This window comes from Pipistrellus kuhlii, unplaced genomic scaffold (assembly GCF_014108245.1).
Source record: "Pipistrellus kuhlii isolate mPipKuh1 unplaced genomic scaffold, mPipKuh1.p scaffold_m20_p_136, whole genome shotgun sequence".
Taxonomy (NCBI): domain Eukaryota; kingdom Metazoa; phylum Chordata; class Mammalia; order Chiroptera; family Vespertilionidae; genus Pipistrellus; species Pipistrellus kuhlii.
The window spans coordinates 73761-97475 of record NW_023425445.1 but is presented as its reverse complement, the minus strand read 5'-3'; the positions used below and the strand labels follow the sequence as shown (position 1 = coordinate 97475).

The 23715-nt window shown below is 60.4% G+C and overlaps 4 protein-coding genes and 1 long non-coding RNA gene across 39 annotated transcripts in view; 4 read left to right on the top strand and 1 right to left on the bottom strand.

Moving 5' to 3' along the window:
* LOC118718036 (patr class I histocompatibility antigen, B-2 alpha chain) overlaps positions 1-23288 on the top strand; it is a 39915-nt gene extending 16627 nt beyond the window's left edge. For 13 of the 27 annotated variants that reach the window (XR_006741516.1, XR_006741515.1, XM_045581163.1 and 10 more), the window contains one exon: positions 4425-4644. Coding sequence is in view for 25 of the 27 variants with exons in the window: in XM_045581163.1 (XP_045437119.1) it covers positions 4425-4429 (5 nt within the window). In the remaining 2 variants the exon portion in view is untranslated. Of the gene's footprint in view, positions 1-1097; positions 1133-1506; positions 1663-1776; positions 2062-2238; positions 2572-3149; positions 3426-3546; positions 3652-4068; positions 4102-4230; positions 4273-4384; positions 4645-8286; positions 8292-10927; positions 10982-13837; positions 13847-19337; positions 19382-23054 lie in introns of those variants that run through there. The other 14 variants (XM_045581141.1, XM_045581135.1, XM_045581136.1 and 11 more) reach the window with 14 other exon arrangements.
* Positions 10165-12970, bottom strand: LOC123652276. The gene is made up of 3 exons (XR_006741519.1): positions 12560-12970; positions 11122-11292; positions 10165-10414 (listed from the first exon to the last, which is right to left on the bottom strand). It is a non-coding gene; the product is annotated as an uncharacterized LOC123652276 (long non-coding RNA).
* On the top strand, positions 13150-14553 carry ZNF580 (zinc finger protein 580). 4 transcript variants are annotated; one of them, XM_045581169.1, is made up of 2 exons: positions 13150-13174; positions 13942-14553. In XM_045581169.1, exon 2 carries the CDS (start codon positions 13954-13956, stop codon positions 14449-14451), a length of 498 nt encoding a protein of 165 aa, XP_045437125.1. In that variant the 5' UTR covers positions 13150-13174; positions 13942-13953; the 3' UTR covers positions 14452-14553. The 4 variants fall into 4 exon arrangements, with proteins under 4 accessions (XP_045437125.1, XP_045437127.1, XP_045437126.1 ...); XM_045581171.1 differs by lacking the exon at positions 13150-13174 and adding an exon at positions 13414-13437; XM_045581170.1 differs by lacking the exon at positions 13150-13174 and adding an exon at positions 13465-13488.
* Positions 14625-16421, top strand: ZNF581 (zinc finger protein 581). Of its 2 annotated transcripts, none has more exons than XM_045581172.1 (2): positions 14625-15120; positions 15699-16421. In XM_045581172.1, the coding sequence occupies exon 2, from the start codon at positions 15717-15719 to the stop codon at positions 16314-16316; it is 600 nt and encodes a 199-aa protein (XP_045437128.1). In that variant the 5' UTR covers positions 14625-15120; positions 15699-15716; the 3' UTR covers positions 16317-16421. The 2 variants fall into 2 exon arrangements, with proteins under 2 accessions (XP_045437128.1, XP_045437129.1); XM_045581173.1 differs by lacking the exon at positions 14625-15120 and adding an exon at positions 15172-15334.
* On the top strand, positions 19089-23288 carry CCDC106 (coiled-coil domain containing 106). 5 transcript variants are annotated; one of them, XM_045581167.1, is made up of 6 exons: positions 19089-19208; positions 20228-20303; positions 20416-20520; positions 20600-20776; positions 21799-22044; positions 22506-23288. In XM_045581167.1, exons 2-6 carry the CDS (start codon positions 20273-20275, stop codon positions 22820-22822), a joined length of 876 nt encoding a protein of 291 aa, XP_045437123.1. In that variant the 5' UTR covers positions 19089-19208; positions 20228-20272; the 3' UTR covers positions 22823-23288. The 5 variants fall into 5 exon arrangements, 4 of the variants coding, with proteins under 4 accessions (XP_045437123.1, XP_045437124.1, XP_045437122.1 ...); XM_045581168.1 differs by lacking the exon at positions 19089-19208 and adding an exon at positions 19230-19248; XR_006741517.1 differs by lacking the exon at positions 19089-19208 and having other exon boundaries at positions 20222-20303; positions 22506-22875; positions 22909-23288.
* Positions 23289-23715: the final 427 nt, after the last annotated feature.

The following is a 23715-nucleotide window of genomic DNA, read 5'->3' as shown; positions in this document are numbered from 1 at the left end:
GCGGCCTCCTGTGCCACCCACCCCCTCCCCACTCCTCTGAGGACAGAGTCCGCAACCCAGCAGGTGCCTCACCAGAAATGGAACCCTGACCTCCTGGTTGAAGGTCAATGCTCAGCCGCTGAGCCACACCCGGCCTGGCCCACGGTTCCCTAACAGAATGAGTGACACAGACACGGGGAGGGCTGATGCTGGGGGAACTGGCACGCACCTTCTCAAACCTGAACATGAGCTTCTCCCTCAGGAAATGTCACCTGGCAGGGACCACCCACAGGCCTGCTGTCCTGATGCAATGCCAGCCCCGAGAGAAAACCAGAATGTTGGGACAGGTGTGTCCCACCAGGTCAGCTAGACCCTCCCCAGCGCTGACACACTTCCTAGGGGCTCTGTGGGGAGACACAGAGGTGAGCGTGGAGGGAGGGAGACTAATGCATCTGCATGAGAAGGGCTCTAGGACTTAGAGACACAGGCATCACCTTCACTAACCTGCATGAGGACAGAGCCCCCAGCCAGACAGCCCTGGGGACGGTGACAGAACAGAACAGGAAACATTCACTATTCCCCAGCCAGTGGGGCTCCGTGCCTGAACATTGACCTATGAACCAGGAGGTCACAGGTCACCTTTTTGACTGAGCATATGCCTGGGATGGAGGCTCCATCATCAGTGTGGGGTTTGTAAGAGGCAGCTGATCAATGACTCCTTCTCATCATTGATGTATCTATCTCTCTCTCCCTCTCTGAAATAAAATATATATATTTAAAAATTAAAACAAGAAGAATACAGTCAATATGGTTTCAGGTCTCACTTTGCAAAGCCCTTTTCAGAAACGACCACAGGTGTGGCTGTGGTGACTGTCACAGGGGAGCATGTAAAGGCCAGTAAAACACTGCTCCTGCCCATGTCTGTGAGGCCGTCTATGTCTTAATAAGCTGCCGCCACAACAACAGATCAAACGCAGAAGCAAATGTGCAAACCCAGCGTCTCCCAGGGGGACGGACAGGCAGGATGTGACAGGGGAGCAGGCCCCTCCTCTCTCCTCCTCCTTCACCTGGGAAAATGGTGATTTTCACAAAAACATGACTCTCTCACCATCTCCCAGGCAGTGAGCTTGCGGTGTGAGTTCATACTTGTTTCCCCGTGTGGTTCCGTGAGTGGTGACTGTGACAGAGGGAACCACAGGAACAAGGTTATTGGGGGCCTCCCCCCTGTGTGAGGCTGCACAGAGATGGTGAACCCCAAACCTTGGAAAGTCCCTGAACAGCACAGCGCCCGGGCCAGGCCTCGGGGGACAGGGGGACGGGCGCTCCGCGCAGGAGGAGGGTCAGGACCGAGTCCAGGGCCCAGGCCTGCGCTCAGGTCTCAGCGGGGCACAGAGTCTGGGAGGGCTCCCTGGTGGGGACTCCCCAGCGCCCTGGTTTCACTTCTCCTCTCCCAACCTGTTTCGGCGCCTTTTTCCTGGATACTCGTGACGCAACAACTCTCACTCCCATTGGCTCAGCGGCTTTTACTGCAGCCAATCAGCGTCCCCGCGGCTCCTGGTTATAAGTCCTCCGCGGAAGCGCCCGGACGCAGACGCGCCCAAACTGCCAGGATGCGGGTGCAGAGGCCCCCCACCCTCCTCCTGCTGCTCTCGGGGGCGCTGGTCCTGACCCCCAGCGGGGCCGGTGAGTGCGGGGTCCGAGGGGGCGGCTGTGCGGGGAGGAGCGCGGGGACCCGGCGGGGCGCGGGCCCGGGAAGGCGCGTGTCCAGCCCGGCCCTGCCCTCCGTCCGCCCCCCAGGCCCCCACTCCCTGAGATATTTCTACACCGCCGTGTCCCGGCCCGGCCGCGGGGAGCCCCGGTACCTCGTCGTCGGCTACGTGGACGACACGCAGTTCGTGCGGTTCGACAGCGACGCGCCGAGTGGGAGGATGGAGCCGCGGGCGCCGTGGATGCAGCAGCCGTGGGTGGAGCATTGGTTCCCGGGTTATTGGGACCAGCAGACCCAGATGTTCAGGGCAGCAGCACAGACTTTCCGAGTGGGCCTGCAGACCCTGCGCGGCTACTACAACCAGAGCGAGGACGGTGAGCCGCGCGCCGGGCCCCTCACGACCCCCCTCCCCACGGACGGGCCGGGGTCGCCCCGAGGGTCCGGGTCCGAGCGTCACCCCGAGGCGGCGGGACCCGCCCGGCCCCCACCCCCACCCCAACCCCCACCCCCGGGAGGAGCCCGCGGGGACTGTGACCCGATTTCACTTTCAGTTTTAGATTCGGTCCCCGCGGGGCGGGCGGGGCGGGCTGACCTCGGGGCGGGGTCAGGGTCTCACACCATCCAGATGATGTATGGCTGCGAGGTGGGACCGGACTGGCGCCTCCTCCGCGGGTACTATCAATACGCCTACGATGGCACCGACTACCTCGCCCTGAACGAGGACCTGACCTCCTGGACCGCGGCCGACATGGCGGCTCAGATCTCAAAGCGGAAGTTTGAACAGGGCGGTGAGGCAGAGTATCAGCGGAGCTACCTGGAGGGCCTGTGTGTGGACTCTCTGCGCATGTACCTGGACAAGGGGAAGGAGACCCTGCAGCGCGCAGGTACCAGGGGCCCCGGGGCCGCCCCCTCTCCTCGGGGCTACGGCTCCTACAAGGAGACAGGACAGGGGGTCAGTGTCAGACACCCCTCCTCGGGGTCAGGGAGAGGGTCCCCCAGGATGTCCAGGTCAGGTTCCAGAGGGACTCTCCCTCCTCTCAGGGACAGGTAGGGGTGCAGGCTCTCCTGGGGTGCAGGGAGACCCCCCTTACAATAGCCCATAAGGGGTTTCCAGGGGCCCTGCAGGGAATCTGGGACCCACCGGGACCTTCTCTCAGGCCTTGTGCTCTGCCCCACACCCCCTGTATCTGAGGCCTGACCCCAGCTTTTCTGAGTCACGTGGCCTTCACCCAGGTCAGGACCATTTCTCCTGTCAGAGACCTCCTACCCTGAGCTGTGTCTTTCTGATTCTAGAACTTTCTAAAGACTAGGAGGTCCTTCCAGTGTCTCTGTCCAGGCTGGTGTGTAGCTGTGTGGTCCCTCCCCACCCAGGTGTCTGCCCACTCTCAAGCTGGTCACATGGGCGCTGCTGGAGTGTCCCATGGAGGATGCAAAGCTCCTGCATTTTCTCCCCTCCCCTCAGACCCTCCAAAGGCACACGTGAGCCACCACCCCGTCTCTGCCAGTGAGGTCACCCTGAGGTGCTGGGCGCTGGGCTTCTACCCTGCGGACATCAGCCTGACCTGGCAGCGTGACGGGGAGGACCAGACTCAGGACATGGAGATGGTGGAGACCAGGCCTACGGGGGACGGCACCTTCCAGAAGTGGGCGGCCGTGGGGGTGCCCCCTGGAGAGGAGCAGAGATACACGTGCCATGTGCAGCACGAGGGGCTGCCCGAGCCCCTGACCCTGAAATGGGGTGAGGAGGGCCGTGGGCACAGAGCCTCTTCTCAGGGCAGCGGGGCCCTGGGGGACCTCAGTGGGGTTGGGGCTGAGGCCTGGGGTCAGGGCCCTCACCCTCCCTTCCCTTCTCTTCCAAGATCCGCCCTCTCACACCTTCATCTTCATCATCCTGGGCATCGCTGGGGGCCTGGTCCTGCTGGGAGCTGTGGCTGGAGCTGTGATGTGGGGGAGGAGGCGCTCAGGTGGGCAGGGGTGGGGTCTGAGTGTCTGTCTCACTGGGGGTTCAAGCCCAGGTAGACGTGTGTCCCCCTCATTCACGGGAAGCACATCCCCACGAGTGTGAAGGCCAGTGTGGGGCTCTGTGCTCACACTGACTCTGTAGTGAGGCCCGTGGGAAATGAGAGGCCCAATTCTCACCTGATGATGCTGGTGGTGGGTACTCGGTTCCCAGCAGCCCCAGGTCAGAGGACAGGTCCCCGCTGAGCACAGACCTCTAGGCAGGTTGTGGGTCCAGTCCCCACACATGCCCTTCCCTGATCCTGCCCTGGGTCTGTACACACGCTTCTGGAAACTTCTCTGGGCCCAGGACTAGGGCTTCCTCTAGGACCTCATGGCTCTGCCTCCTCCCTGGTCTCTCATGAGGTGTTTTCTTCCTGCAGGTGGAAAAGGAGGGAGCTATGCTCAGGCTGCCAGTGAGTATGGAGGGTGACCCCTGAGTGCCTGTGACAGTGCAGAGGGAGCCATAGGGGACCCCACCCCCATAGTTCCTCTTAGTCTCCTACCCTGGGGCTCTGACCCCTTCCCTGGTTTGTCCCCTCCAGACAGTGACCAGGGCTCTGATGTGTCTCTCTCAGCTTCTAAAGGTGAGACCTGCTGTGGGGAGGGGTGGAAAGTGGAAAGAGGGGGGACTGGGCAGTGGGGAGTCTGTGGGACACTGTGAGCATGAAGTGGGTTTGAGAATGTCACCAGTCACAGCCACTGTCCTGAACCTGCTCATGACGATTGTCCTCCACAGCGTGAGGCCGCTGCCTTGTGGGGACTGAGTGATGGAAGGTGTGTTCCAGCTCCCACTTCCTGACTCAGGACCCTCTGATGGGGGACTGGCCCCTCCCTGCCCTCCACACTGTCCTGTCAGCAGAAGCAGCTGGGCCCTCCCCATCCCCATCCCTGCCTTTCCTCCCTGGTGCTCTGAGATGCCACTTCCTGCTCCGGATTGAAATGAGACTGTGCATTGACCTGATTCTTCGATTCTTGCCAAGAATGCTTGGGGGTTAATTAATGGGGAAGCTCTTAAATTCTAAGTGGAAATAAATTGAAGCTCTAAGAACTTTTCAGGTCCTGCGAGTTTGCTGTGCTGAGCCTGTCCCAGGCGGGACGGAAGGGGTGGTGAGGATGGAGCGTGGACGGGGCCTGGGCCTGGTCATTGCTCAGTGCATCATGGGCTTTGACGTGGTCACTCCTTGGCTGGGTCACCTCTCTGCTCCTTTGACCTTGTCCCTCAGGGGAACCCTGTCCCACCAGGACCTGTGGTCACAGGGACTCCCAGTCCCCAGGCCTTGTCACGTGTCCTAATGCAGGGCATCTCCAGGACCTTGGACAGCGAGCCGTCCTGGGGCAGGTCAGCCTGGGCTCAGGCCTGGGCCCGCCCTCGGGTGTCCTCTCCTGGGTGTTGGTAGTTGCTTTGCTTTGGTGGGTGTTATGCCTGTCCCTGTTCTTGGGTGTGAGTTCTGGCCTCACTCTCTGGGCAGCAGGAGGCATGTTGCCCGTCACTGTCTCACAGGCCCAGGGTCTCTGCTCACAGGAGCCCCTGGTGTGGAGCTGGGTGTTCAGGCTCCTCCTGCTCCTGCCTCCTTCTGGGCCAGGCTGTTCTTCCGTCTTTCCCTGAGCTCTCCGAGGGTTTAGCAGGAGCGGGATTCCGCCTCTGAGGGCAGTTGCTGCTGAAACTGAGCCCTGCCTGCCTCCGTCTCTCACAGTGCTGGCCCCACTGGGACCCTGATGTGGGGAGCGGCTGCTGTAGTTTTAGGGGAGCAGCGCTGTGGAAATTCAAGTGCAATCAGGGCCCCGGGGGGCACCCTGAGCCCCAGCCACCCCAGGACAGCTGTGCTGGGCCCACAGCCATGAGGACACTGTGTCTGGAACAGGGATGGGTTCTGTGATGGTGACCTTCTCAGCCTGGACTTGGGGACTGTGTGACAGCTGCTGTTCCCTCTGGAGCGCACAGGGACCTTGGACGGACATCAGGCCGGGTCCTGACCTCACAGCTATTCTAACAGGAACACACAGCGGGCTCAGCTGCTTGGGTTTCTTCCTGTACATGAACGCCATGCTCACACTGTACTGTCCTCTGCTGAGTGTCCAATAGCTTCCTGTCTAAACAACACTGTGTCCACCTGCATTACCACAGGCTTCATTGTGGACATGCGCACTGTCACTCGTGTCACAGCCCACTTGCTGGTGGAGAGTCTCACCTTCCACTGAAGCCCACAACGTCTGTGAGGCCCGGGAGGTGAGGCGGCTCCACCTCAGGGCGCTGAGTCCAGGCCCCGCTGCCGCCTCCCAGAGCGCATGCTCTACTGCACAGAGACCAGCTGCATCTTCCCTGGAGCCAGTGAGGCATCGGGGCTAGAATGTGGGAAGTGCTATGGAAATGAGTCCGCTGTGGGGTCTGGGGAGGGAAGATGTCTGTTTTGTTTGTTGTCCCCATCCGAGGATATTGTTCCATTGACATTTAAGGAGAGAGAAGGGGGAGGGAAGAGGCAGAGGGAGAGAAACATACATGTAAGAGAGAGTCATCTGTGTCACCTCCAGCACAGGGATGCATGGAGCCTGCACCGAGGTACATGCCCTTGACTGGAGTACCACCTGTGACCTTCAATCCCAGAGCTGCTCTCTCCATTGAGCAAAGAGGCTGGGAGAGGAGAGCATTGCAGTGTGGGTGGTCAGCAGGGGCCTCATTGGGAAGGGGATTTCTTTTTTTAAATTTATTTTAATAAATCTTTATTGTTCAAATTATTACAAATATTTCTCATTTTTTCTCCCTCCATTGCTCCCCTCCACCAGGTTCCCACCCCACTCACTGCCCTTTCCCAACCCCTCATTGACCTCATCCATAGGTGCACAGTTTATGTTCAGTCTCTTCCCGCACCCACCCTCACTCCCCTTTTCCACGAAAATCGTCAGTTCACTCCCCTTCCATACCTCTGATTCTATTATATTCACCAGTTAATTTTGATCATCAAATTTTTTAATTCCCTTGGTTTTTAGATTCCCTTGTTGATAGTTACATATTTGTTGTTCATAATTTTTATCTTCATTTTCTTCCTCTTCCTAAAGAACCCCCTTCAGAAATTCATATAATTCTGGTTTGGCGGTGATGAACTCCTTTAGCTTTTTTTTTTATTTGTGAAGCTCTTTATCTGGCCTTCGATTCTGAGTGATAGCTTTGTTGGGTAGAGTATTTTTGGCTGTAGGTTCTTGCTATTTATCACCTTGAATATTTTTCGCCCATTCCCATCTGGCCTGCATGGTTTCTGTTGAGAAATTAGCTGACAATCGTATGGGTGCTCCTTTATAGGTAACTACCTGCTTTGCTCTTGCTGCTTTTAATATTCTCACTGTGTCTTTTGCTCTTGGAATTTTAATTATGATGTGTCTTGGTGTGGTCCTCTTTGGATTTCTTTTGTTTGGGGTTCTGTGCGCTTCCTGGACTTGTAAGTCTAATTCTTTCACCAGGTGGGGGAAGTTTTCTGTCACTATTTCTTCCAGTATGTTTTTGGTCTCTTGCTCTCTCTCTTCTACTGGGACCCTCATAATTCTGATGTTGGTTTGCTTGAAGTTGTCCCAGAGATTTCTTACATTATCTTCAACTTTCTGGATTCTCTTGCCTTCTTGCTTCTGCAGAGAAGCGTCTTCTGGCTGTTTATGTTCCAAATCTTTGACTTGATTCTTGCGATCTTCCATTCTGTGTTTAGGACTGTGTAATATTTTTTATTTCAGACAATGTATTCTTTATTTCTAGTTGATTCCTTATTATTTCTAGTTGATCCCTTTTCATATCCTCCTAGGTCTCGTTTATTTTGTCGGCCTTTTCTAGGAAATTCTTGAAAAACCTTATAAGCGTGGTTTTGAAATCTATATCCAGTCGCTTTTTGTCCTCCATTTCTTTCGTTTGTGTTCTGTTTCCTTGTCTTGGCATTTTCACTGCTTCCCTGAGTTGATAGGGTGGCTTTGTGTGCTAAGGTGTCCTATATGGTTCAGTGGGTCCGCCTCCCAGTTACCTGAGGTGGACACTCTTGGTGCCCCCTTTTGTGGACTGTGTGTACAGCCTTGTTGTAGTTAAGTCTTGATTGTTGTTGGTATCACTGGGAGGAACTGATCTACGGGCCAGTTGGCAGTGAGGATCAGCTGTGTCTATGCCAGGAGACAGCCTTAAATCGACTAGACTTGGAAAATTGTAAAAGCCTCTGTGCTCAGCTTGGATGGGGCAGAGTTTCAGGGGGGAGTCTACAGCCTTGGCTTACCGTCTTCTTTTATTTTTAAAAATATATTTTATTGATTTTTTACAGAGAGGAAGGGAGAGGGATAGAGACCTAGAAACATAGCTGAGAGAAACATTGACCAGCTGCCTCCTGCACACCCCCTATCTGGGATGTGCTCCCAACCAAGATACATGCCCTTGACTGGAATCGAACCTGGAACCTTTCAGTCTGCAGGTCGATGCTCTATCCACTGAGCCAAACCGGTTTTGGCGGGAAGGGGACTTCTTACAAAATATTTCCGCCCTAGACAGTTTGGTTCAGTCGGCCTGCAGACTGAAGAGTCCTAGGTTCGATTTCGTTCAAGGCCATGTACCTTAGTTGCAGGCACATCCCCAATAGGAGGTGTACAGAAGGCAGCTGGTTCATGTTTCTCTCTCATTGATGTTTCTAACTCTTTATCCCTCTCTGTAAAAAAAAAATTCAATAAAATTTTGTTTTTAAAAATCTAACTTGAGACTGGAGAACTAACAATGCCACGTGTGGGTGGATGTTTGCTGTCATGATTACAATGGAATCTAAAACCCATGGGCCCCTTGTAGCATCACTTCTCCATCAGAAGTGTTCAAGGATGTTGGTCCCCTCAAACCCACACTCCCGCGTTCAAAGACATCCATGAAGACAGTGAAGGCATGCTTTTCAAAGTGTGTATCCCTTTAATGTGTCTGTTCTTCTAAGCATTACCAGGTGGGGTGGGAATTTCAGGGATGGGGGATTGAGGTCTCGGGCACAGACGGCAGGGCCCCGCTGACTCACACACCACAGTGACTTGGCTAGAAGGCTGTGGAGGAGCAGCTAGGAGCTCCCAGCGCCCACCACCACGGTGGCCAGGTTGCAGGACTGGATGTGCCCGGAGGAGATGACGTCCAGGTGCTCCCTGTCAGACGAACACACCTTTCAGCATCACTCATCTCTGTCCCAAGGTTTAGTGCAAATGGTCAGTTGGAGGTTCTTCTCTTCCACAGCCCTCAGCAGGTTCTGGTTTCCTCATCAAATGCATCTTTGTCCAGCCTGGGGAGATAGACATCCTTGCCCTCTCTGCCCCCCAATGCCTCTCTCCCCTAGACTTGCATGGAAGGTGAGAAGTGGAGCCAGACTCATGGACACAGAGCATAGACTGACAGCTGTCAGAAGGGAATGGGTTGGGGGCTGAGTGAGAAGGGTGAAGGGATTAAGCAAAAACAAAAAAGAAAGACTCATGGACACAGATAACAGTGCGGTGATTGCTAGAGGGAAGGGGGAATAAATGGTGATGGAAGGAGAATTGACTTGGGGTAGAAATAAACACACAATCTATATATATAAAAGCTTAAGCGACCATTCGACCATTTGACCGGTACCTATGACATGCACTGACCCCAGGAAGCAGACACTCAACACACAGGCATGGAAACATGGAACAGACAGATGAATCTCAGAGGGAAGGGGGGAGGGCAGGAAGAGATTAACCAAAGATCTTATGTGCATGCTAGAGGTCCGATGCACAAAATTCATGGGAGAGTAGGCATTCCTTCCCCGGGCTGCCGGCATCGGCTTCCCTCTGGAACCCGGGACTTGGACTTTTCTCGCAGCCCCAGCTTCTTCCAGTAGTTCGTCCATAAAGACATCCAGTCTAATTAGCATATTATACTTTTATTATAGACTAGAGATCGGGTGCATGGATTTATGCACCAGTGGCATCCCTCAGTCTAGCCTGCAGGGATTGGACCAAAACCAGTAGTCCCACATCCCCCAAGGTGTCCCAAATTGTGAGAGGGTGCAGGCCAGGCTGGTGCACAAATTCGTGCACTGGGCCTATAGTACAATATGAACATGATGTAGTGTAGAACTGTGTGCCTGAAACCTGTATGATTTTATTAACCAATGCCACCCCCAATACATTACATTAATATATATATATATATATATATATATATATATATATATATATATATATATTTTTTTTTTTTTTAGAGAAAGCACAAATCCTTCCTGTAGAGTGGCTACATGAACAGGAGCAAGATGCGCCATTTTGCTCTTCCAGGGGCCTAACATCTGGAAGGGAGCCAAGTATTCCCTCTACAGGTGTTCATTAGGTCCACTCTAAACAATACTAAGTACTACTCTTTTTTAAATTTAATTTAATATCTTACAGAGAGGAAGGGAGAGGGATAGAGAGTTAGAAACATCAATGAGAGAGAAACATTGACCAGCTGCCTCCTGCACACCTTCTATTGGGGATGTGCCCGCAATCAAGGTACATGGCCTTGACCGGAATCGAACCTGGGACCCTTCAGTCCACAGGTCCATGCTTCCACATCCGAGCAGCTGCAGGGCACAGTCCTGGTGGCCCAGGGCTTCACACAGCGCTGCCATGCCATCTCGGTCCAGGCTGTTCCATTCCAGGTTGAGGCCCCCAAGGGACTTGCAGACGGTGAGGGCCGAGGCCAGGTCCTCGCAGCAGGCAGCGGTGAGCTCACACAGCTCCAGCCTGCCACAGAGAAGCACACCAGGGGGACCGCCCGCTATGGCTGCGCTGGGAGGCGCACCCTCACGAAACACCCTTCCACGCATCTGAGCAGGAGACTTGGTGGTCTCGACCCGTGGTTCTCAACGGGGGCCCCTGTGTCCCCTGAAGGACACGTGGCAATGTCAGGAGACATTCAACACACCTGGGGATGCTACTGGCAGCTGGTGGGTAGAAAGAAGCCAGGCCCAGACTGGTGTGGCTCAGTGGATCGAGTGTCAGCCTGCAGACTGGAGGGTCCCAGGTTCGGTTCCGGTCATAGCATGTACCTTGGTTGCAGGTACATCCCCAGTGGGGTGTGTGCAGGATGCAGCTGGTCAATGTTTCTAACTCTCTGGCCCTCTCCCTTCCTCTCAGTAAAAAAAATCAATATATATATATATATATATATATATATATATATATATATATATATATATATATATATATTTTAAAGGAAGAAGCCAGGGTCGCAGCCTAACATCCTACAGTGCACAGGACAGTCCCCTCTCCCCGTCACAACACAGAGCGATCTAGTCCCAAACGTCACCACGCAGTGCCCAGACCGGGAGCCCCTGGTCTCCCAGGACAGCATTTTACTTGGTTCGGGACCCTTCTGTGCTGGGAATCCTCAGCTCTTCCTCTTCTTGAAACGGAAAGCTTACCTACAAAGACCGTCAGCACACACTCACCCGAGATTCTCCAGTTTACAGTTAGGGTGCCTCAACGCCCCACATAACTGTCTGACACCCGCATCTTGTATTTTGTTGTCCCCAAGCTTCAGAGTCCTCAGGTTTCCGTTGCTGATAAGAACCTCAGAGAGGTCCTCACAGCAGCCAGGAGTGAGGTAACATCCCGCCAACCTGCAGGGGTGGGGGAGACACACACACAGACACAATCAGGAGGTCCAGTCTTGATCGCCTCAGCTTGCTTTCACTTCCTGCTATGAAGGATGAAATGCCCGAGTCCTTCTGAGATGATGATGGTGATGGCGATGATAGTGATGATACGGGAGATGGTGATTTGGAAGTGGTGATGGTGATGCTGCAGATGTGGTGGTGGTGATGGTGATGGTGATGGTCGTGATGATGGTGATGGTGGTGGTGTTGATGATGATGGTGAGAACAAATAAGATCTAGTCTCTTGCCCTAGCTCGAGTGATAAGGGTGAAGGGATTAAGCAAAGAAAAGAGATTCATGGACACAGACAACAGTGTGATGAGTGATAAGGGTGAAGGGATTAAGCATTACCGCCATAAGCTGGAGGCGATATGGAGATGATGGTGGAGGTAGTGATGAAGGTGCTAGTAATGATGGTGATGATGATAATAGCGATGATGATGGTGATAAGGATGATTGTGATAGTGATAATAGTGATAATGGGGGTGGTGATGATAATAATAGTGATGATGCTGGAGATGATGATGGTAGTGATGATAACGGTCATGGTGGTCCTGGTGATGGTGATGATGGAGGTGGTGATTGTGATGACGATAAAGATCCTACAACTTCTCAGTTCCACCTCATCAGCCCAGTTACTCTGGGCTCCCTCGCTCGGCCACAAAGGTTCCGCCTCCCTACTGCCCACCTTTGCCCACTAAGGGCCCTGCTCTCAGTGTGCTCGCTGGTGGGAATGCTTTGGGCTCCAATACCAGCAGGGCTACTCCTCACCCTCCACATCTCTCCTCCGATGTCACCTGTTATTGAGGACCGCCCTGAATACGTACATAGTATCATGTCCCAGTCTCCTCTCTACATGCTTCCCCACAGTACTCGTCATCCGCTAACACACATGTGAGCCTGTGTATACATGCACACATACACATGTGCATGACTCTGACATGTATACATGCATGTGAGTGTCTGTGGGCATGCTTATATAGGCACACACACATGCCCATGTGTAATATATCTGGAACATGTATGTGTATGTGTGTATTGGTGTGGGTATGCTCTGTGGTTCTCAAACAGAGATTTTTTTGCTCATGCCCCTCCCAGGGCCCACACACAGACACGCCCCTCCCGTTGCTCAGGGGGCACAGAGGGAGCTCCCAGTGGAAAGGGAACAGCTCAGGCGCGCCCATTCCTAGTGGCACTTTGGGCCGACTCACCGCGCCTGACCCCCGCTTACCAATCAATCCCTGTCACAGCGACCCGGCGGTGCCTGTCGGGGATGGGAGGGGGGTAGGGGGCGGGCTTCTGTGCTTTTCACGCCCCCCACTCCGGCCCTCCGTGTCTCCCTTCCTCCCCCCCCCCCCCCCCCCGCAGGGCTCTGGGCAAAGGCGGGCAGTAGGGCGGCGGAACCTTTGTGGCCGAGCGCGCGTTTCCAGCCGGCGCCGTTTCCCAGGGACGCCGCCGCTCCCCGCGCCCCCACGCCCGCGCCCCCTGCGCTCGCGTCGCCGGCGCCGGCGGCCCGGAACTCCCGGAAGTCTTGGTTCCGTCGCCGCCGGCGCTCGCGAGGGGGAACCCGGGCCTCCGGGGACCTCGGCCTGCTCCTCCGGACCCGAGAGGCCGCCGCACCGGGTACGGGGGCCGGGACGGAGGGAGGAGCCCGTTCCGGCCCGGGGCCCGCGCAAAACCGGGCGGGGCGGGAAGGGGCCGGCGCTCCCGGTGGGGGTGGGGCGGGGCGTCGGACGGAGCCGGGGTGGGGGTGGGGGTGGGGACGGAGGCGCCGGCCGAAGGGAAAGGGCGCGGGGACCCTGGAATGCACCCAGGAAGTGGGGGTGGCGGGGGGGGGGGCTGCTGGGTATAGCGGGGCGAGGGGCGGCGACCTGAAGACAGATGCCCGCTTCCCACCGGAAGGAGGCGCGGGGGGCTGGGCGGAGTAGTTTCGGAAGGGGACTCCCGAGCCCGGGGTGCTGACCGGGACGGGGAGGGGCACGTGTGCGGGGCCCGCGGGGGGCGGGGGGCGGGGGCGGGCGGGTGCAGGGGCCGCAGGGCCAGGGGGCGCCGCCGGGAAGGGCCGCCGCTGGGCAGGGAGCGGGGCGCGGCGGGGGCGCCCAGGCCGAGGTGCTGCGCGGGGAGCGGGCGTAGGAGCCGCGGGGGAAAGTGGGGAACTGGGTCAGTGGGGCTCGGGGGGTGTAGCTGGAGAGGGAGGTGAGAGACGGGTGTCCCTGGGGATCGGAGAGTTTTCAGCGCACCTGGTGGGATGGAGAGCCGGGGGGCCCTGCCGCGGGGTCCGGGGGGGGGGGCTGGGAGGAAGAGGGAGCGAGCGCCCTGCACCCCAATCCCGAAGGCCCGGGCCTGAGATGAAAGGAGCCCCGAAGTAAAGAGGGGACTAGCCGTGCCCGGAGTCGGGCCGCTGTGAGTAGGGAGAGGCGGGACTGGCCCTCTGTGGGGTCGGGGGTTAGAGGGGGCCCCCGCAGGAACAGGTGGGGGTCCTGGGTGGCACGGAGCGCGCTGGCTGCAGGCAGTGTCTGTTGCAGGGAGGTGGGTCCGGGTGCAGGGGTGCAGCAGTGAGAGGGGCCCGCGTCCTCCGGGAGGCTAACTTCTCCCCCTTTCCGTCGCCCCCAGTTGTCGCTCCAGATGCTGCTGCTGCCCCCGCGGCCGCCCCACCCTCGCTCCTCCTCGCCGGAGGCCATGGACCCGCCGTCCCCCAAGGCAGACAGCCCTCCCTCCACTCCTCCCGCGGTGGCGGCGCCCCTGCCGCCGACGCCCGCCCACCTGCTCATCGACGCCAACGGGGTCCCCTACACGTACACGGCGCCGCCGGAGGAGCCGCCGCCGAGCCCGCCCCCCCGCGAGCCGTCTCCGGTGGAGCCCCCGCCCCGCAAGGGCTACAACTGCCCGGAGTGCGGCCGCGTCTTTGCCAGCCCCCTGCGGCTGCAGAGCCACCGCGTGTCGCACTCGGACCTCAAGCCCTTCACGTGCGCCGCCTGCGGCAAGGCTTTCAAGCGCTCCAGCCACCTGTCCCGGCACCGCGCCACGCACCGCGCCCGCGCCGGCCCGCCGCACACCTGCCCGCTCTGCCCGCGCCGCTTCCAGGACGCCGCGGAGCTGGCGCAGCACATGGGCCTCCACTGAGCCCGGCCCGGCGCTGGGCCTCGGCGTCCGCACACACACACACTCCCTGGCGCTGCTGAGGCTAGTGCCTTACCCCGGGCCTCAGTGTCCCCCTCTGCCCCGAGGGAGAGCCGTCATTCCTTCCTCCATCCCCCTTTCCCCCGATCCTCCCCCCATGACTGTGTGATGTGAGCCCAGGCGCTGCCCCTCCTGGGCCGGGTGCCCGCCCCGCCGCCCGGGAGCCTGTGCCGGGGACTTGCTCTCTCCCAGCCCCGGTGTTCTGCTCCCGAGCGGGGAGCCGTGGGCCCGGACGCGTGGAGGCTTGACCGGAGCACACGCGCGGCCCCTGATGTGTCTGCCCTCCCGCCCCGCCCCCCGTTCTCAATAAACATTCCGCACCGCGCCGTCGAGTCCTCTTTTGCGTCCGGGGCGCGCGGCGGCCGGGCCGCAGGCGCCTGGGAACCTTTCTGTGGGCGCGTGTTTCTGGCCGGAGCACTTTCCCGGGGGCCCCAGCGCCCCGCTCCCCTCCCTCCCCTGGACCCTCTTCTCTGTCCCCCGGTCCGCGGTGCCCTTAGCGGCGTCGCCAGCCCCTGGGGGACCCGCAGAGCTCCCCCCCAGCCCCCGTCCCGCCGCCGCGGGGTAGCCCGGGCCCGTTCCGTACCGCCCGGACTGGAGAGGCTGCTGCACCGGGTACGGGGGCCGGGAGGCGGCGGGCGCGCGCGAAGGGGCGGGGCGGCTGCTCGGGGGCTCTGCCCACACCCGGCGGGGCGGCGGGCGCGGGTGGGCCCCGGGGGAGCCGGGACTAGGAGGATTCTGGGGACGGGCGAGCCCGGCGGGAGCGGCCCGAGAGGTGCAGGGAGGTGGCCACGCGGCGGCCGGCCCCGGGGTGGCACCTCGGAGAAGGGTGGGTGTGCAGGGGGGGCAGGCGGGCTCCTGGGTGGCGTGGCCCAGCGGGATCGGAGGCGGCAGAGGAGGGACCAGGAGGCCGGGAGGTCTGATGGGTGGGGAGGCAGCGGAGAGGCGCACCCGGTGGCCTGGGGGCGCCAGAGGGGGAGGCAGCAGGTCCTGGTGTGCCCGTGGGTGGCGGACCGGCCATAGCAGGGGCTTCTCAGGGAGGGGGGGCCGTGGGAGCCTTCCAGAGGCCGGGGCGCAGGGACTGGAGCAGATGGAGGATGCAGGCGTCCGGGCAGGGTCCCCAGAGGGGAGAGGATGGAGCCCGGGCCCAGCTTCCCTCCTCCGTATAACGGCCCCTCTCTCCCACCCGCCAGGCCTCAGCCGCCCTCCGGATGCTGGTGCTGCTGCCCCCCTGCCCTCGGCCCCCGGCGCTGCCCTCGGCAGCGGCCATGGAGGACCCGCCCCCGGGGGCAGGCCGGTCCCCGGAACCCAGACCTTCCTCCTCCACGGGATCCCCCCAGCCCTCGTCCCCTCCGAGGCCCAGCCGCTACCTGCTCATTGACACCCAGGGCGTCCCGTACACCGCGCTGGTGGAGGAGGAGGAGGAGGCGCCGAGGCAGCCCGGGCCCGCTGGGACTTCCGCTCCAAAAAAGGGTTACAGCTGCCCCGTGTGCTCCCGCGTGTTCGAGTACATGTCCTACCTGCAGCGACACAGCATCACGCACTCGCAGGTGAAGCCCTTCGAGTGCGACACCTGCGGGAAGGCGTTCAAGAGGGCCAGCCACCTGGCGCGCCACCACTCCATCCACCGGGCCGGCGGGGGGCGGCCCCACGGCTGCCCGCTCTGCCCGCGCCTCTTCCGGGAGGCGGGCGAGCTGGCCCAGCACAGCCGGGTCCACTCTGGGGAGCGCCCGTTCCCGTGCCCGCACTGCCCGCGCCGGTTTATGGACCAGAACACGCTGCAGAAGCACACGCGGTGGAAGCACCCGTGAGCCGGGCCGGCTGCAGGTCACCCACCCCCTGGTACCTCGGCATCTGGGGGAGCCTGGACCCCTGGGGTCCTCAGACACCCAGAGGGCCCCCGAGGCTGGATGCAAACACAGACCCGCCTGCTGCGGAGGCCAAGGCCCGCGGAGGGAGGGGCTCCGGAGCGGCCGGGGGTCCCTGTGTTTTGGAGACAAGACGGGAATGAGACCTCAGTCCTCAGAGTGGAGCCTCCAGCCTCAGTGGCATCGGCTGTGCCAGGCTGGGCCCTGGGGGAGGCCGCTGGGCGTGGACATTCCCCGGCCTGCAGATGTGGCTGGGGGCCATCCCGAACCCACTCCATCTGGCTGAGGCCTCCGAGCGGATGGATGTTGGGGGCGGGGCTCCAGACCTGCTCTCCCCCCCCCCCACCCAACCTCCCACACAGGGCCTGAGAGTAGACACCCAATAAACCCGTTTTCTACTTTGTGCACTAGAGGCTTCTTAAAAAAATAAAAAAAAATATAAAATATATATATATATATATATATATATATATATATATATATATATATTTATATATATATATTTATTTTAGAGAGAGAGAGGGGGGAGAGAGAAACATCAATGATGAGAATCATTGATTAGCTGCCTCTTGCACGCCCCCTACTGGGGACTGAGCCCACAACCTAGGCATGTGCCCTTGGCCGGTATAGAACCTGGGACCCTTCAGTCTGCAGGCCCATGCTCTATCCACTGAGCCACACCAGCCAGGGCCAGACCCAGGCTTGTCCAATCCGCTGCCTGGCAGGGAGACACGGCAAGTGCTTGGCCCTGTGGGGCTTTGGCTTGTCTGGCTGGGGAAGGGGTTCGTCTGTGCTTGACCCCGAGGACCTGTGTCATAGGCAGTTTTTTTTTTTGTTTTTTTTTTAAGATTTTCACATGTTTCTTTCTTTCTTTTTTTTTTTTTAATATATTTTATTGATATTTTACAGCACATGTGTCAAACACAAGGCCCGCGGGCCAAATCCGTCCCGCCAGGCCTTGCAATGTGGCCCACACCGCGCTGTCATCACTGCACTCCGCTGCGTTTCCATCACAATGACAGTTTATGACTGTTCAGTAAACCATTCGGCCCGCGATTTAGGCTGGATTTTAGATTTTGGCCCCTTCTCTGATTGAGTTCGACACCCCTATTTTACAGAGAGGAAGGGAGAGAGATAGAGAGCTAGAAACATCAATGAGAGAGAGACATCGACCAGCTGCCTCTTGCACACCCGCCACCGGGGATGTGCCCGCAACCAATGTACATGCCCTTGACGGGAATCGAACCTGGGACCTTTCAGTCCGCAGACCGACCGACGCTCCACTGAGCCAAACCGGTTTCGGCTGTTTTGTTTTTTAATAATATAATTTAAAAAATTGATTTCAGAGAGGAAGAGGGAGAGGAACATCAATGATGAGAATCGTGGATCGGCTGCCTCCTGCACGCCCCATACTGGGGATCGAGCCTGCAACCCAGGCCTGTGCCCTGACCGGAATCCTTCAGTCCGCAGGCTGACGCTCTATCCACTGAGCCAAACCAGTGAGGGCAATTGTTTTTATTTTTTAAAAATATTTTTATTGATTTCAGAGAGGAAGGGAGAGGGAGAGGGAGAGAGAAGCATCAATGATGAGAATCATGGATCAGCTGCCTCCTGCACACCCCACACTGGGGATCGAACTGGGACCTCCAGGTTCAGAGGTCGACGCTCAGCCCCTGAGCCACACCAGCCGGGCCTATGACTTCTTTCAAAAATATTTTAAACTGATTTTGAGTGAGAGAGAGGAAGGGAGAGGAAGAGGGAATGAACCATCAATGTGAGGGCACGGCATCAGTGGCTGCCTCCTGCGCCCCCTGGTGGTGGCCAAGCCTGAAACCCCAGCCCCTATGCCCTGACAGGAAACCGAAGAGCCAACCTTTCCATGATGGGAAGATGCCCAGCCAACTGTCCTGCCAGTCGGGGCTCATGTGTGACTTGTTAATGGCTGATCCAACCTACGATCTTGAATTCTCCGCCCATGGCCTGTGGTGTGAAAAGCCCCCATCGAGGGCAGATGCCTCCCTTGGACTTAAAAAAAAAAAAAATCCTGCCCTGGCTGGTGTGGCTCAGTGGATAGAGCACTGGCTTGGCACGTACTCTGTAGGCTTCTCCCCAGCTGGGCCCTGGTCAGGGCTCCTGCAGGAGGCAACCCACCCATGTGTTTCTCTCACATCGATGTTTCTTTCCCCCTCTCTCCCACTCTTTCTAAAAAACCAATGGAAAAACATCCTCGAGTGAGATATTTTTAAACAAATAAATAAAATCTCCTCACGCGAACATATGTTTCTCATTGATTCCAGAGAGCGCATCTGTTCCCTCCCGTGAATGCCCCGACCAGGGATCAAAACCTGGGCGTGTGCCCGGCGGGGGACGGAGGCCCAGACCCTGCGCCGAGGGGAGGGCGCTCTAACCAGCCAGCCACACGGCCAGGGCGCTCCGGTGAAGCTGCACTTGTTTGTACCGGGAAGCGGGCAGGAGCCGGGCACAGCCATCCAGTCCTCCCCCCGCAGGGCTCCCGCTGCGCTCCCGGGAGGGCTGGCACCGCTCCCAGGGCGCGGAGGCTCCGGCGAACGTGGGGGAGGAGAGGCGGGCGGAGCTGCAGCGGCGCGGGATGAGCCCCGGCTTCCCCAGGAACCTTTCTGGGCCTCTGCTCGGTGCCGGGTCGCTTCTCCGCACCCCGCTTTGAGCGGAAGAACAAACAAGCCGGCCCCCGAGGGAGAGAAACCTCCCGCGGCATCCGCGGATAACGGTGCCCGACCTTCATCTCCAGCCGCGACTGTGCCGTGCGCGGGGCGGGGCGCCTGCGTGTGACGTCACTGCACCCGCCCCACTTTACAGGTGAGTAAACTGAGCCGGAGCAGCGGCGGCCGGGCCCCAGGTCTGCACGCTCGGGAGCCGGTCCTCACCCACGGGGCTGGGCGGGGGTTCCAGGCCCCTATTTGCAGGGAGGGGCACTCCCTCCCCCAGGGTCCTGGGGGGCCGTGAGCCTCAGCTGATCGCTTAGGGGGACCCCCTCCCCGGCCTCTAACTTTCCTGACTGTCCCCCACCCGACTGGGCGCGCGGCCACCACCCGGGGGCCCCGGAGCCAGCGGCTCTGCAGGAATCGGGAATTTCACGACGTTCCCTGCCCGCGCCTGGCGGAGGGCGGGGGCGGGGGCGGGGGCTGCGAGGGGCCGTCGCGCAAGTGCGGCCCGGGTCTCCGCCGCATCGGGCGGTGCTCACCTGGGGCCCGGCTGCCGGGGGAGGCGCGCCGACCGACCGGCGGATGCGGAGCGCGTCCCGCCCGCCTCGCCGCCCCCGCCGGAGGGTGGGCGCTTCCCCCCGCTCCCCGCCGCCGGGCATGGGCGCCGCCGCCGCGCTGGGCTCTCCGGCCGGATTCCGCGCGCGCGGGGTGGGTGAGCGCGGGGCCCGGGCACTGCGGGGGGGCGGGCTGGCGCACCCCGCGTTGGGACCTCTGGCCACCTCCGTCCTCCGCCCGCCCGCCCGCGGGACAAAGGGCGGGGGCGCATCCCCGCGCGTGACCTTCCCCCGCACTGCGCACGCGCCCAGCCTCCCACCACCACGGGGAAGGGCATGCTGGCGGCCGCGAGCGCGGGGGAGGCGCGTGGGCTGGACCCCCACCCCAGGCCTGGAAGTTGGGGTCGTCTCCCCACGCACCTGTGGGCCGCCGGGGTGACCCCTCCTGGCCAGGATGTCCCCTCCACGGCCCCGCGCTCCTGCCCCGGTACCCTGGGACCCCGGAGTCCTCCCTCAGCAGCCCCGAGAGCTCTGGGTCCCCCCCTCCATCAGACCCAGGAGCCCCCCTCAGTCCCGAGGAGCCAGCCCACCTCCTGGGGTGTCTGCTCTTTCCGCCCAGGGTCCCTGAGGTGCTCGGCGGCCCGGGTCCGCGGGAGGCCGCGCCATGAACGACCGGAGCAGCCGGAGGAGGACGCGTGAGGACGCTGGGCCCTGCCCCACCCGCCCTCTTCTCCCCGGGGCTGGGCCTGGGACCGGGGGAGGGAAGGGGGGCACTTCCCTGGGCCGACCCCCTTCTCTCCTCTCCAGTGAAGAAGGACGATGAGGCCTTCGAGATCTCCATCCCCCTGGAGGAGGCGCCCCACCTGGACCCCCAGCTCTTCTGCAGCCTGAGCCCCTCTCGGGGCTTCGAGGGTGAGCTGGGGGAGGGGCACAGGAGGCACTGCAGTGGGGGGGAGGGGTGTGTGACCAGGGGCCCCGCTCTCCACCCTAGAGCCCCCCGAGGCCGCGTCGCCCACCGCCGCCCTGATGAGCGGCGTCAGGGCGCAGCTGCACATGGCCCTGGAGCGGAACTCGTGGCTGCAGAAGCGCATCGAGGACCTGGAGGAGGAGAGGGACTTCCTGCGCTGCCAGCTGGACAAGTTCATCTCTTCCGCGCGCATGGACGCAGGTGAGGGCGCCCGGCGGGGGGGGGGGGGGGCAGTGCCCTCCCCACCCCTCCTGGGCCCAGGCCCCCCCGCTCCCACCCTTCTCGCCCACACACTCATGCTCTGGTGGCCAGTGGGGACCCAGCCTCTCTGCCTTTGGGACCACAGCTTCCTTCCTGCTTCTGGCCACCCCTTCCCCCAGGTGGTCCGGGCTTTCCTTTGCCAAATCTTTTCATCATTTAAAATAGGTTTATTGATTTCAGAGAGAGGGGCAGAGAGAGAAACGTTAATGATGAGAGAGAATCGCTGATCGGCTGCCTCCTGCACGCCCCACTGGGGACTGAATCTGAAACCCAGGTATGTGTCCTGATCGGGATCAAACAGGAACCTCCTGGTTCCTAGGTCAACGCTCAGCTATTGTTTTTATTTTCATATATATATATATATATATATATATATATACACTTTTTATTGATTTATTACAGAGAGGGAGAGGGATAGAAACATTGATCAGCTGCCTCCTGCACACCCCCTACTGGGGATGTGCCCGCAACCAAGGTACATGCCCTTGGCCAGAATTGAACCTGGGACCCTTCAGTCTGCAGGCCAACACTCTATCCACTGAGCCACACCAGGCGCCCCCCCCACCACCTCTTTAAAAATATATATATATTTTATTGACTTTTTTTTTTTTTTACAGAGGAAGGGAGAGGGATAGAGAGCTAGAAACATCAATGAGAGAGAAACATCCATCAGCTGCCTCCTGCACTCCCCCCACCGGGGATGTGCCCGCAACCAAGGTCCATGCCCTTGGCCGGAATCAAACCTGGGACCCTTCAGTCCGCAGGCCGACGCTCTATCCACTGAGCCAAACCAGTCAGGGCTCCCCCAGACCTCTCCCCACCAAGTTTGGGAGTCCGCAGAGCATCCTCAACCAAACCCCAGCCACAACCCCTGTCCCCAAAGCCCAACTGACCGTCCTGCAGCCAGCCACCTGGGCAGGGAGCTGTGTGATGTGACGGCCGCCTCCCTCCTGTTCCTGAAGGTCACGTGCGCCTGTCTCCCCACCTCTCCCCAGAGGACCACTGCCGGGTGAAGCCGGGGCCCAGGCGGGCTGAGGGCGACGGCCGGGCCGGGGCAGCGGGCGAGGCCTCCGACCCCGAGTCGGCCGCCTCCTCGCTCAGCGGGGCGTCGGAGGAAGGCAGCAACCCCGAGCGGCGGCGGCAGAAGCAGAAGGGAGGCGCCGGCCGCAGGCGCTTCGGGAAGCCCAAGGCCCGGGAGAGGCAGCGGGGTGAGGGGGGCGCAGGGGCGAAGTGGCGGGGGTTCCAGGGGGGTGGTTGCTGTGTCTTGAGCAGACCGGACCTCTGCTGGCTCCCGGCCTCCGCCTGTGGTCCTGGCTGGTCTTTCCCTTTTGGTCCAGCTTCCCCAGGCCTCCGGGTGCTCTGGAGCTCCTCCCCCCCCTTCACCTCCCCACCCCGCCTTCCTCCCAATTCTGCCTCAATTTCTCCCACCTGCTCCAATCCTTTTCACGCCTCTGCCATTTTGCTCTGGCTGGTCCTGCATGGGGCTCCTCATCCTCACCCTCCCGTCTCCCTCCGCCCGTTAGCCCCTCACTCCAACATCGAGGCTGTTTGGGCCCCGGCCCTGCCTGTCTCTTGTCCCCACGCCTGCCCCCCCTTTCCCCCGCCCCACTCTCCCCATCGCCCCCCTCGCCCCCCATGCCTGCCTCTCAGCGCCCCGCTCGCCCTGCAGTGAAGGACGCGGACGGCGTGCTGTGCCGCTACAAGAAGATCCTGGGCACCTTCCAGAAGCTCAAGAGCATGTCGCGGGCCTTCGAGCACCACCGCGTGGACCGCAACACCGTGGCGCTGACCACGCCCATCGCCGAGCTGCTCATCGTGGCGCCCGAGAAGCTGGCCGAGGTGGGCGAGTTCGACCCGTCCAAGGAGCGGCTGCTCGAGTACTCGCGCCGCTGCTTCCTGGCCCTGGACGACGAGACGCTCAAGAAGGTGCAGGCCCTCAAGAAGAGCAAGCTGCTGCTGCCCATCACCTACCGCTTCAAGCGGTGATGCCCCTGGCCCGGCCCCGCCCCGCCCCGCCGGCGAGCTGTGCGCACGGGGTGCCCCTGGCCAGGCCTGGGGGGCGGGCAGCGTGCTCCTGCGTGTGCCTCTCCTCCCCCTCCTGCGGACCCCCCACTCGCACCCCAGGTCCCTGGTACAGAGCCCCGCCGTCCTTGCTCCCCACGTTCCCAGCATCCTTCCCCTTCCCAGGGCTGGGGGTGGGGACTCCTCCCGTGGCCAGGCTCCCAGGGCCCGGTCCAGCTCTTCCCTCCACACCGGCACCCCTCCCGCCCGCACCGGGCCCTCACTCCCGGGGGGAAAGGGCGGGGACACTGTACATACACTCGGTCTCCGACCCCCCAGCCCCGACCGAGGACCCGCCTTCCGGACCACCCCCCCCCCCCTAGTCCACATGAGACAGAGAATTAATTATTCAGAGAATTTAAATTAAAGAGACGATAAAATTTGGAATAAACTACGCCCCGGCCTCTTCCTGGAAGGGCGTGGCGGTTGCCACGGAGACGGTGACGGGACCTTGGGGAGGGGGGTTCCAGGAAGCGGGAAGTTGGGGAGACAGGGTGTCATTACCCCCCCCTCCCCCCCGAGGCAGCGGTGGGAGGGAGCAGCAGCTGTGCTCCGGGGGAAAGGCGGTCCGGCCCGGAGGCGCGGCGGCGAGAGGCGGGACTCAAGGGCCCCCAGCGGGGGGCGGCCCCGGGGGGGGGGACACGGGGAACCTCGGCCGGGAGGCGGGAACGCAAGACTTAGTCTCCCGGAGTGTCCTCCGCGCAGCCTGCTGCGCCTGCGCGGCGGCAGGACTGCGCAGCGCGGAGACGGTTGCTACGGCAACCAGCAGAGGGCGGCCGCGCTTAACTGTCAGGAATCCGGGACTCTCGCGGGGGGAA